Consider the following 12,085-nt stretch of genomic DNA (forward strand, 5'->3'; position numbering starts at 1 on the left):
TTCCAATACGAAAAAACCCAGACACCTCCATCATGGTTTTGCTTTGAAACCGCGGACTCTGCCCACTTGGCTAAGGAACGCCCCGTCGGACATTATGCTGCTCTATTAATGGTTTTCAATAATTTTCTTCAGAAATTAATCAGAATTTAATTCAAGTGTTTGGTTTAGACATTTATCCAATTATTTTCAATGATCCGGACTTTCTATGGAATCCCTTCACGATTGAAAATCAGGTTACCTTTAAGAATTTTTCCATGAAGATTTTCGTTGAGGAGTTCTTCAAGAATTCAACCAGTAATTTCTAGTTAAAAATACACAAGAGTTTCCTCCTAGGATTTCTTAAGATTTCGCGAATATTTTCATTCTAAATTTCTGCAAGACTTCAACTATAAATTTCTTTTAGGATACACTCAAGAATTCCTCCAACTTTTCCCAAGATTATTTCAAGGAATAATGAGATGATTTCAGAAATTTTCCAAGAAGATCTTAAAGAATTTATCTAGGAATTGCTACAATTATTTTTCCAGACCATCGTCAAAGAATTTAAGAAAATTCTACGATTACCACTGATTGAACTACTGGTACAATGCATATAATAATTGAACTCCTTCAAAATTCTACGAATGAACTTTTATCCCCTAAAGAATTCTCAGATGATTCTCAAATTGCTTAAATAATATATTGAACGAAACTTTGGATAACATCTCACAAAATTTTCATAAAAAAACAAGACACCCTTAAAAAAATGTTAGAATAATCGTAAGTATTTCAGGAACAACAAATACTTAAGAAAATCCTAAAAGAAATTCCTGGAGAAACTGCATGGGAAATCCTCAGACGAATTTATCAAGGACACAGTGAATATGGAATAATCTCTAAAACAATTCCTAGGAGAGCCTATGGAGGAAAACTTGAGAGAAATTCTTGTAGGATTTTCTACACTTATCCTAGAACGACATTTTTTCAACCCTAGAAAAACACTTTTGGAATTTATTCTGTAAAACTAGCGATATCTGTAGACACATTTCTGAAGGAAATCTTGGGGGATTTTTTGAAGTAATTCCTGTGGAAGGTATGATAGTTGGAATGCTAAAGGATTTCCGGGAGCGAGTTATGTAACAATTCTTCTTAGTATCACTGGGATTATTTCAGGACGAAATCTTTGGGGGGTTTGCTGAAGGAGCCTCTGAGGTACAAGGACACGTACGAATATCCGAAAAGTCCTTGAAAATTTTCCTCGAACAACCTTTAGAATTAACTCTAAGATTAATAGCAAGAAGAAAAAAGAAAAGGTAGATAGATATCAATTTGCTTAAAAAAGGAGGCTTTAGAGACCTCTTACGCAAAATATTGAAATAGTGACCAAGTATCTATAACGAGACATGTTACAAGCAAACTAAAAATAGAGCGAAAGTCTTGATGTTAACCTTCATCCAACCAACATACTTTTGCATGCTGAAAACACACTAAAACCACTAAATATTTCGTTTCTTATGGATTTAGCTGAAATTTTAAGAAGTTCCCGAAAAGCACTTCTAGTTTAAGGTCTGAAAGTTTTAGAAATATGATTCACGTGGTTCCGGATTGTCTTTGGGTACAAAAATCTGTCACATCGTCCCTGCAACGGATATCTCAGGATCCTGATGAGCTAGAAGGTTGGCATTTTCGACGAAGTTGTTCAATAGAACAACTGAGAATTGCTGTCTGGAAATGGAAAATCTGTTTGGGAATTCATCCGCTAGGTGGCGCTAGTAATATTTTTTTTAAATTTTCTATAACTCAAGATCTTGATGAGCTAGAAAGTTGATAATCTCGACAAAGTTGTTCAGCAGAACAAGGGCTACCTGGCACTGAAAAATCTGTTGGGGATTTCGTCCGCTATGTGGCGCTATCAACACTTTTTCTTCAACTTTCTATAACTCAAGATCCTGATGAGCTAGAGAGTTGGTGTTTTCGGCAAAGTTGTTCAGCAGACCGTGAGCTATCTGACAGTAAAAAATCTGGTTAGGAATATGACCACTAGGAGGCGTTAATAACATGTTTTCTTAGTTTTTTTTATAGCTTAAGATCCTGATTAGCTAGAAAGTTGGTGTTTTCGACAAAGATGTTCAATATAACAAGTGCTATCTGGAAATGGGATGTCTCCAGGGAAATTTTAAGGAAAATTTTTCGAAAACTTTTGGAGAAATTTTGAAAACAATCTGTTGTCGATGTCCTAGATATATTACCAAGATAATTGAAAAAAAAAAGTAATCAATCGAATCACTGGAAAACATACTGTAGGTTTTTCTGAAGGAACTGGATTGCTGGAATGATTGCTGTTGCATGAACTGGTGTGGAATCTTAAATAAACTGTTGAAGCACTTATTGAGGAATTTCTGTAGAGTTCCTAATAAATTTCCTCGAAATATTCCTGGGGGTGAAATGCATGGAAGAATAACTGGAAAAATCGGCGCAGGATTTCTTGGATAAATCCGCCAACGAATTTCTTGAAAAACCTAAGAATAAATCTCCGTAGATTTTCTTGGAAGAACTTCTGTACAAACCTGAGAGAGAGGAGACAGCTGGCTTAGATTGCGAGCTCCCAAAAGTCAAGGGAACCTGTCATCAACTGTCACTGGAAAACCGCACATTCGAAGGGCAGAGCGTGAAAAATCGTCAAAATTTAGCCAAACTAAAACTGGATGTGATTGAAAATTTAGGTTGTTTTCTTGGGCTCTCGCATATAGAATCGCTGAATATTTATATATTGTCGATTGAACTCAATTTGCTATTGATTTTTTTAAATTCTATGATCTTTTTGATAACAAATGGGAAGTGAAAATGGTTTTGACCCAATTTATGCTCTCCGAACCATTATGCACAACCCAGGGGGTGGGAAACTCGGCTCATCTAAAATTGTGCCGATTTGTGCCGACTGTGCCGAAAAGAGCGACCGTATCGATATGTCATATTTGTCTGATTGCACTGTAATAACTGGCAACTCTGTTTAATCTATGGCAGATTGTTTTTGTTTATTTTAAAAATCACCGATTGAACGAATTCGACTGAACAGCATAAAATCTAAGGTTTTTGATTGACGGAGGTCGCTATTTAGATTTCTGGTAAGTTTTAAGTAAAAATGTGCCTTTGCCTTCAATAACACATTAATATAATTTTGCAGTCCAGTGGCAAAGATATCGCGCGGATTATGATCGTAAATTTGAATGCCAAGCATTGCGTTAAGGATCCGATGGATGATAGTGGATTTGCAAAATAGTTTCCGAATTGTAGTGGGTGGCAGTGATCGTGGAAATGCGGGCTTCGAGGTTCATCTACAGTGTGTTCGTTGTACTGCTAGAAGTGTTAGGATCAGACAATGGTGAGTCTTTCGGATTATCCTCCGGCAGAGAAACTGGAATGACTCAAACTCCTCTTCCGCATATAACCAGTACATTCTCAACAAATCAAGGACAACACGTACACCCTGATCAGCAGAGCGCACTGCTTCCGGCGATTGAACGGAACGCACATAATCGGGTGCAGTTTCAAACTAAGCGGATCCGTGGGCGTTCTGAGTCGGACATTGATTTTGTGGTGCGAAAGCATCCTGCCCCTCCTCGGTCCGAATCTGATGCCGCATCTGTTCACGCGGGAATACACCAACTGCGTAACCAAAGTGGTCTTCAATATTCCACTGTAGAACTGGTCAATAAAACAATGTTACGGAGTTGGTGCAGTTTAGCCAGGAATAGCGCTGTCCGAATCAATGAAGCAGATTTTTCGGAGAGGAAGAAGATACGTGTGATGTGGAGCGACCGGAAGGCAGTTGGACTCCTTGGGGGACGAGGCTGTTGGAACTGCTAGAGGATTTCCCCTTTCCGATCTACTACGTGGCTGATCCGGATGATATGGACAAGCTGTACGACTGCTTCGAGCTCAGAATCTCCGATCGTAGATTTGGATGCCCACCAGAACGCTAAGGATTCTAAAGATCTGACGAAACAGTGGAGTTTCACGAAAGGAAAAGCTGCTGTTCAAAAATGGCGACTCATCTGAAGCCCCATATGGTATGGGCGCATTCACAAATTTCAAAACGCTGAAGGGGGTGGGTCCTTCTGATGTTACAGATCATACAAAACCTCTAGACTATTTATACAAATAGCATTACGAGAGGGTGGATGAGGGTCAAAAATGACCATTTTCTGCGTTATACAGTTTATTAATAAACCCTAGATGAGAAGTTCTTGTGGAAATTCTGGACATTGTTGAGAACTAATCTGGCACGGTCATTATTATGAGTTGCGACCACACTAACCAATCAACAATGCACTGAAGGACGACTCTTCGGGAACGTAATATTTAGGCATTGCCGGCCTCTAAGAGTAGTGGAGAGGGAATAAAATGTATTGTAATAAAATGTATATTTTTATTATTACTGATTTAATCGTTTTTGAGATGAGACGTGACAATGGAACGCCGTTGACCATGCTCCTCAGTGGAAGCTTCAGTACACGGCGTGGGACCTGGAGCGGGTCAATGCAGACTCGTATTATCGATGTCAATTTTAAGCACTTTCTTCATCATTAGACTCCTCCATAACTTCCTCCTCTTCTTATTCAGCTGCCTTACCTCTGCCAGCATCTCCTCCAAGGAGGGGGGGGTCTTGTATCGACCGAGCACTGGATTTCATGCGAGTACCATTTGATCATCTTTTCCAGGTTTACTCCCAGCATTCCTTGGCGGAGATTTTGAAACTTCTCTTCAGAAGTGGGTCACAATGAAATCCGGCAAGATTTTGGTCTGGACGAATAAACTCTCTGAGACTTGTAACGCCGTTTTGACCCTCGGTGATCACGATAATTTTTCGGGTTTCATCGTGGATGCGATTGTTTACCTGTATAGCAGAGACACGTTCGTTAGATTGACCCTCTTCGGATGGTGGTACGTGGTACAGAAGGGTCTTCTGAGCCGTATAAATTCTTAATTTTATACTTACCAAACAAATTCGGGATAACAACAATCTGATTGAATCGCACGACCACTTTATGTAGTTAGCAAAAACAAAGTTGTAGCTGTCAAATCCAATTCATTGTCAATTAGAAGGGTGCCCAGATGTGCCGAATACTGTGCCGGGCACAGTGAGCCGAGTTTCCCACCCCCTGGCACAACCCAAACATGAGAAGAAGAAATCAAAGAAGCCAAGAAATTCAGCCAGTTGTCAGTGAGCTGTCTCCTCTCTCTCAGGTACAAACCTGGGAGGGAGAAACCAATACAAAATTTCTGTACGTCATAGTGAGCCGGTATTCCGCTGTCACAAACTGTCACTGTGAGCCCAGATCTCAAAAATTGGACTAACATGAAAAAAGCGCGTAACTGATTAAAACACATTTTCGCATTTCATCAAAAGTGACAAAAATCGAATGAAAATCAATTCATGCACACAATGCAAGTAATGTCACGTGAGCACCTTTCAATCTGATTGAATATAAAGCATTGCAAGCAGTTTTGCTTTTTCCAATAAAAATTAATATTTAGTGCATTGAAAACTGTGGCCCTTTTTCCATGTTTGTCAGGAAAGATCGAAAATACACAACAAAAGAAAACTAGCAATTTTCCCCAAGCCTGCCTTGATTGTTGTTGGAAAACTGAAGTTATCTTGCAGTTCAAGCAAACGTTGTTCTATATTTCGTGTGTAGTATCTGTGCCTCCCTCCCAGGTACAAACCATTGGAAGATCTCAAGAAACCACTAGCCCGCTAAATCGCCTTTTGGGGACTGTTATATGGCCATTATAGGACATGTCAGCTGTATAATAGCACTATATTAACACTCAGGGCAAATTAAAGTGCTATTTGGTTACTTGGGATGTCTACAAGTAACAATTAAAGAAATAGATGGAATGACCTGAGAGAGACTCGCGAAGAGGAAAAATATCAACGTCATATGCAGCCCAGCTTCCCCTCTCACGAAACGTCAAATGCAGCCCACCGTTTTTATGGCTGAAAAAGTGAAAAGTATTGTGTTCAAAGTAAATTGTTATTAAAAATCTCAGTCAGCGGAGCAGTTTTTTCCAAAGTTGCTGATAAATCTAAGCAGAAGATTAATTATTTCTAATGTCTGCTACGTTTGCTGGCATGAAATTTTACTCAAACGGCTATTATGATTCGAAGTGATGCAAACTCAATCATTTTTTGCTGAGAGGTTCATGTGAGGATTTGAACGGCTTGCGCATAATTGGTATAAACACAAAGTGGAATAAGAAAAAACTCAGCAATCACAGAAAAAGAAGACCGTCTTCGCGAGTCTCGTCTCAGGGAATGACTAGTGAAAACATATCTAGAGAAACAGCTGGGATAGTATCTGGGAAAATTTTCGGAGTAATTCCTGTGGAAATTACTGGAAGTAGAAGCGTTGGAGTGCTCAAAGATTTCTTGAAGCAGATTCTGGAGAAATACCTCTGAGTATTCCTTGCAAAACCGATGGCACAATTTCTGAGGAACTGCTGGAAGAATCTCTTGAGGAGTTTGTGGAGGGATCTCTGGAGGAGTCCCTGGAAGTATTCGAGCAGAAATCTCTGGAGAAATCATTACAATAATTCCTGAAGCTTCTCTTCAAGTAATCCGAGAAGAAATTCCTGAAGAACCTGAGGAATAGTCGCGTAATAGTCTTTGGAGGTTCCTCTTGAACATCTAGAATTTTACACCAGGATTCACTGCAAGCGGAAAAAGAACTTTGAAGACCATTTTGGTTAAAATAGATTGCATTGAAAAAATTGTCTTTAAAACAGTGACCAAGTCTTCAAAAAGAGTCCTGCTACCAGCACAGAAAAACAATGATGATACTTCAATGGGATGAATCTTGCAATTTTGAACACTACTGGAAATGCCGAACATATCGATAAAAACCAAAACCCTTTAACCCATGATTTCGAAAACATACATAACATTCCAGCGATCAACTATCAAGTATACTCATAATCTTCAATTCTACCACTTACCTGAAACTCGAAGACTCGACGACTGCCACAAAGTTCACAATTCGGAACTTCACTTGGCACAACCGGTGACAGCCAAAGCGGAGTTCCTTTCCTGTCGTACCGAAGCACCTGTAGCAAAAATTAAAGATTTTAGAAACCTAACGTTTTAACCAATACCTACATAATTACCTGATCTGGATCGAAAGCCACACGCTTCTTGAACTTATCGAAATGCTTATCTTCCACCTGTTCCGCGTAGGTGTCCATTTCACTCTCGGAGACCTCGCTCAGTTCTCCGATTTTTCCTTCTTTGACCAGCTTGTCGTATTCCTCCATTTGCTTTTTAACGTTCTCTTCCTCAGACAGCTTCTTCGCTGGTTCCTGTAAAATATGACCGTTTTATGACGATGCACGAACTGACATACAAGTGTCTTACGATTTCCTCCGGTTCCGTCACGATCTCGAACTGGGGAAACAAAATGGACGAACACTGGCCATCACTCGCCGTCGATGTCCCGCATGCCGCCTTGTGACTCTGCTTCCAGTCTATGCGTTGATGGATGACCCCGCAGTAGTTCACCTTTCTACATTTGGAGCACTGCTGTGGCCCACGGCAGCCACAGACTGCACAAAGTGGCACCGGAGATGGAACCGCCTCCGAGGGCTTGTCTTCATTCGGGGGGTTGAAGTCGTAGTAGTCATTCTGGCGAGGCAACTGACTGCGGAGGACTTTGATGTTACTGTATGGATTTGGAGAAAGGACGGTCAATAAGAATTCATGAATAGCGGGTCTGGTAGCGCTAACGTAGTAAAATAAAAGTGAATTTAGGTGACTGAAATCATTAAAAAAGGGAGCAAATAGAGTACATGATGTTTGGTCCATCGATTGTGTTGCTTGACTCCGATTAGGCGTGATTATATCATGGATCGCATCACTATTACCACCACCTCATCCCATTGACCAAATATCCTTTTCATGACAACTGTGGAGACGCAGAGGCATATTCGATCTCTAGTAACAATGGTTGTCTAACTAATATTCCTTTCCTTCCCCTATGACCGTATTGAGCGTGGCAGGCGTCGTTATTGACTTTCAAACTTTGAATTCTCTATTTGTGCACATTGAGAATTATTAGCTAATCCTGACTCCCGTTTATTAAACATCCTGGACCGACCGGGAATTGAACCCATACACCAGCATGGCATAGTGACTAAAACGTGACCTTAAAACTACCAAGACTTAAAATTGAATTGACTTGAAATTAATTACAGTATCATATCAAAATTGGCAGACTGTAATAATTTGGAATTATTCCTACTCTTAACTACCCCGTGACAGCATCCTCCACTAAGATCATAAAGATACATGCAGCTCGAATTGAACTTTTTTTGAAAATAAAATAAGCATTGGGCTTTAATGTTAACAGAGCTTTTGTGTACGATATTGCTTTTCCCCATCTTAATCCTCATTAAGACATCGATCAGTTGAGATATGAACAAAATAAATAAATAAATAAATAAAAAGGGCGATAAAATCATCTACGTTTGGTCTTCACCAATTTTTTCGGCTATGATAGATTTCTGCAGTGCGACTATGAATGCCGAGACTGACCCGCTCCACCAGCTTGGAGCCGTTGGTGTATCGGACCTAGTACCAATTGAATTTTCTGTTCAGTACCTCTCTGAAAGCGGTCTGTACTTCCGTGGGGTTGCACTGTCTCCGGAAATGGGTCTTAATGTTCTGGGCTATCTGGGATGTTGGCCACAGCGGTAAGAGCAGAGTTCGCATTCTGTTCGAGGATGCAAGTTTGCCCATCTTCCTTGGTCTTTTCAAGATAGCTGACGGTGCGGTTCCCGAGGGTCAGAGCGGCTTTATACCGGAAAGGTAACACACCGACTTCTGCGTAAGCTGAGTCAGCAGGAGTGGAAGGCAGCAGTCCAGAGATCGCCCGGATGGTGTTGTTGTACGTCGGCGCCAGTGTTTTCACTAGAATATCCAGTGCTAGGTTGGTAAACTCGATTCCGTAAAAGAGGCGGCTACAAATTACGGCGTCGGCTACCCGGTGTCGCATGGCGCGGTCACGGTGCTCCCCTGACCGTTATTATCAGAAAAAAATCTCCATCAAATCTGTACTCACCAGTCGTTTTCTATAACTAAGCTGCATGTCTGGGCAAAATTTTAAAAAAATCGTAGGGCCCGTTTTGAAGTTACGCCCTTTTGATTGTTTATGTCCACAAATTCAAAGAAAATCTGAAATATTTGAACGGGTTTTCATTAGCCGTGACTACCAGAAGCAATATACCATCAAAATTTAGTAATTAGTTGGTTTATTTATTTATTTGTAACTTATGGGTGGAGTTTTGAATGAGAAAATCAACAAAATTTGGAGTTACGCCCTTTTGGAGGTATAATAATTAAAAATACTAATTTTAAATAGAAGAATTAGGCATTCTAATACCATTAAGCATGTTCAAATGTTTTCAATGGCACATTGCATTTACATGCAGCAAAAGTGTTTCACCATTAACTGATTTTTCAATTATGTACCACATACAAACAGACGTAACAACTAGAACAATTATCAGCTTAAATCATAGTCACGTGAACATTTACGCCCAATGCTAAAAATACTTTATTTGGCCAACAGCGAACTAGGTGGCGGTAGTGAGCAAACGTCAAACTCGAACAAAAGTGATGCGAGCGCCACGATTGGCACGTCGGACAACTACAAAATATTTGAATTGGGCGCTATTCTGCTATGTTATGAAAAAATAGAGTGTTACGTATGTTTGTCTGTGTATGTATGAACTGCTATAACTCAACTAGCTATCCCCTCGGCTTTTCCGGCTAACTTTGTACTACCCTAGAACATAAACTTCAATTGGGTCCTAAAATGTTTGATAAAATCTTGTTTTTATTCAACAACACGAAAGAGCATATTACTTCAACTACTTTAGCAATTTTTCCCGCTCAAATAACGGCTATATCATGTTTAAACATTAATTTTAAAATTGGGTTCATAAATGAACCTTGACACTTGAGATCATGTTTGACGTTCGCTTAGTCGACAAAAACACCACAGGGGTTTTAGTTTTAACACTGGGTTTGTTCCTATCTGACATTTCGGAAGGGACACGGAAAACAAAATTCACCCAAAATTTGAGTTTAAGCCAAGAGGTGTGACAAAATCTAAAAAAAACATAAAAAATGTTTTTTGGACGTAAACCAACGGAAAACATTGGAAAATTGAGTAAACATGTGTTTTTGGCCTTAATTTAAGCGTTTGGCACTAAAATCGGGACAGGGCTTTAGGACCCTATTGCCGAGTAATGTAGTATGGACCAAAGTATGTCATTCAAGACCACTGTCAATACTTATGTTATCATTTATAGCATTTTTCACAAATTCATTTAGATTTTTCAAATATCTACAACTTTACATATATGTTCCCCGGTCTTTTCGATTACACAAACACGTAAAAGCCCTAGATAAATACAATAGTAAAAGCCTTATTTTACTTGTCTACCTTAACAATCAAAACTCTCTTGAGATGATTCTATAACTTAACCTCGAATTTCATTCCCCCCAATATCATTAATCCAAGTGAACGCACTATTACGCTGAATGCTATTGACCGGAATATATAAATACTTTGAAATGCCCCGTGAAATTCGAAGTAATACCATTCAACGAACTGGAACTCGATGTGATGGTCTTCAGGTTTACAGTATTTGGGGTAATGGAATTCAGAGTTAAGGGGTATATTTAAAAAAAAAAAGGTTTATAACATATGGTAAAAACAGAGTTCTTCATGAATTCTGCGTAAATCCCAGTTTAGGTTACCGAAAAATTGTAAATTGTTCTGTGGCCCTGTTGGTTACTTGTTGGTCTACTGATCATAACATGGTTTGAATCCTACACAAACTGAAGATTTCTATGTAAAGACTCAACAGCTGCTATAACCCTGCACAAACAAAAATCATACTTTGGGGACGACCCAAACTTTCCCAGGTTGACGAAGACAAAACAATTAAAATTAAGCTCTGTAAGTGCTGCGATTTCAAATTCCATTAAACAAAATGACAACGGATGCTGTAAACTTTGCATTATTTTTTTTTCATTTTGTATCGCTGCTTTCTACGTTGTAAATTTTGTTCTACTACTGCTACCCATAACGCCTACTATTTGTATGAAGTATTCGGAGCCTGTAAGGATTTCGGTTCCCCACTGTACGTATACATGCGTTTCGTTACACAACATGTACCAATGATTTGCATGAAAACTAATCTAAACCGTAAGTACATGGTGTTATATCCTAACATTTGTCAGTTGTAAGTTGTATGCGTGTAATCGAAGATGTACTAAAAGATATCGGCTCATGAGAGAAAATATAATTGAGTTCAGTCGAACTTCAGCCGCAGTTGTAAGCGGAGGCTATTTATATCGGTGTACTGTTTATTACAGCAGAAGTGAGAAAACCCCTTAAAAGAATTATAAATCAAAAATAAGTCTAATCGGCAAGATAAAAAAGTGGCGACGAGAAGTGAAACGGATCCACGGATAATCAGCTCAGACGGAAAGTTTCCAGGGTGAGCTTGGGTAAGTAAAGTGTACGGCCTTTGTAGACAACGTGCTTGTAAGCAAAAACTTGCTAGAGTAGTTGTTGAGCATAGGAAAAGCTGTGATAGCCCTAGAGGTGTCTATCTAAGCCATTTCAGTGAAATAGCAATTCCTGGTGGTGAAAAAATTACGTACATTTCAAATTTCTTAAACTATCTTTTATTTTATTTATAATTACTAATCTCCATTTTGAATTTTCATTCGCAGTTCTCGATCTGTATTCAAAGTCATTACGCTTTGTTCGCTAATAAATAGGAGACGACTATCAACGCCGAACAATATTGAAAGGATCGATAGCGAGAAGAAGGCTGACGGTCGTATACAGCAAGAGCGTGAGTGATCATCCCGAACAGTGAGAAGGCCAAACCGCCGAGAACAGCAAAAGCGTGAGAGATCACCTAGAGCAGGGAGAAGGCCAAACCGCCGTAAACATCAAGAGCGTGAGTGACCATCTAGACCAACTGAGTCGTGGGAAGAAGTCAGACGATCGAGAAAATCGTTGAGGCT

General features: G+C 39.5%; 1 protein-coding gene and 1 long non-coding RNA gene across 3 annotated transcripts in view; both read right to left on the minus strand.

The window, feature by feature from the left end:
• LOC5578898 (programmed cell death protein 2) overlaps positions 1 to 12,085 on the minus strand; it is a 33,051-nt gene that overhangs the window by 14,251 nt on the left and 6,715 nt on the right. For both annotated transcript variants that reach the window (XM_021841613.1, XM_001664059.2), the window contains exons 3-5: positions 7,394 to 7,697; positions 7,147 to 7,338; positions 6,979 to 7,086 (exon numbers count right to left, since the gene is read on the minus strand). In XM_021841613.1, the coding sequence (XP_021697305.1) occupies positions 6,979 to 7,086; positions 7,147 to 7,338; positions 7,394 to 7,697 (604 nt within the window). The remainder of the gene's footprint in view (positions 1 to 6,978; positions 7,087 to 7,146; positions 7,339 to 7,393; positions 7,698 to 12,085) is intronic.
• On the minus strand, positions 4,707 to 5,209 carry LOC110675805. Its single transcript, XR_002499813.1, has 2 exons — positions 4,979 to 5,209; positions 4,707 to 4,876 (listed from the first exon to the last, which is right to left on the minus strand). It is a non-coding gene; the product is annotated as an uncharacterized LOC110675805 (long non-coding RNA).

The sequence above is a fragment of the Aedes aegypti genome, chromosome 2 (assembly GCF_002204515.2).
Source record: "Aedes aegypti strain LVP_AGWG chromosome 2, AaegL5.0 Primary Assembly, whole genome shotgun sequence".
In the NCBI taxonomy this organism is placed as follows: domain Eukaryota; kingdom Metazoa; phylum Arthropoda; class Insecta; order Diptera; family Culicidae; genus Aedes; species Aedes aegypti.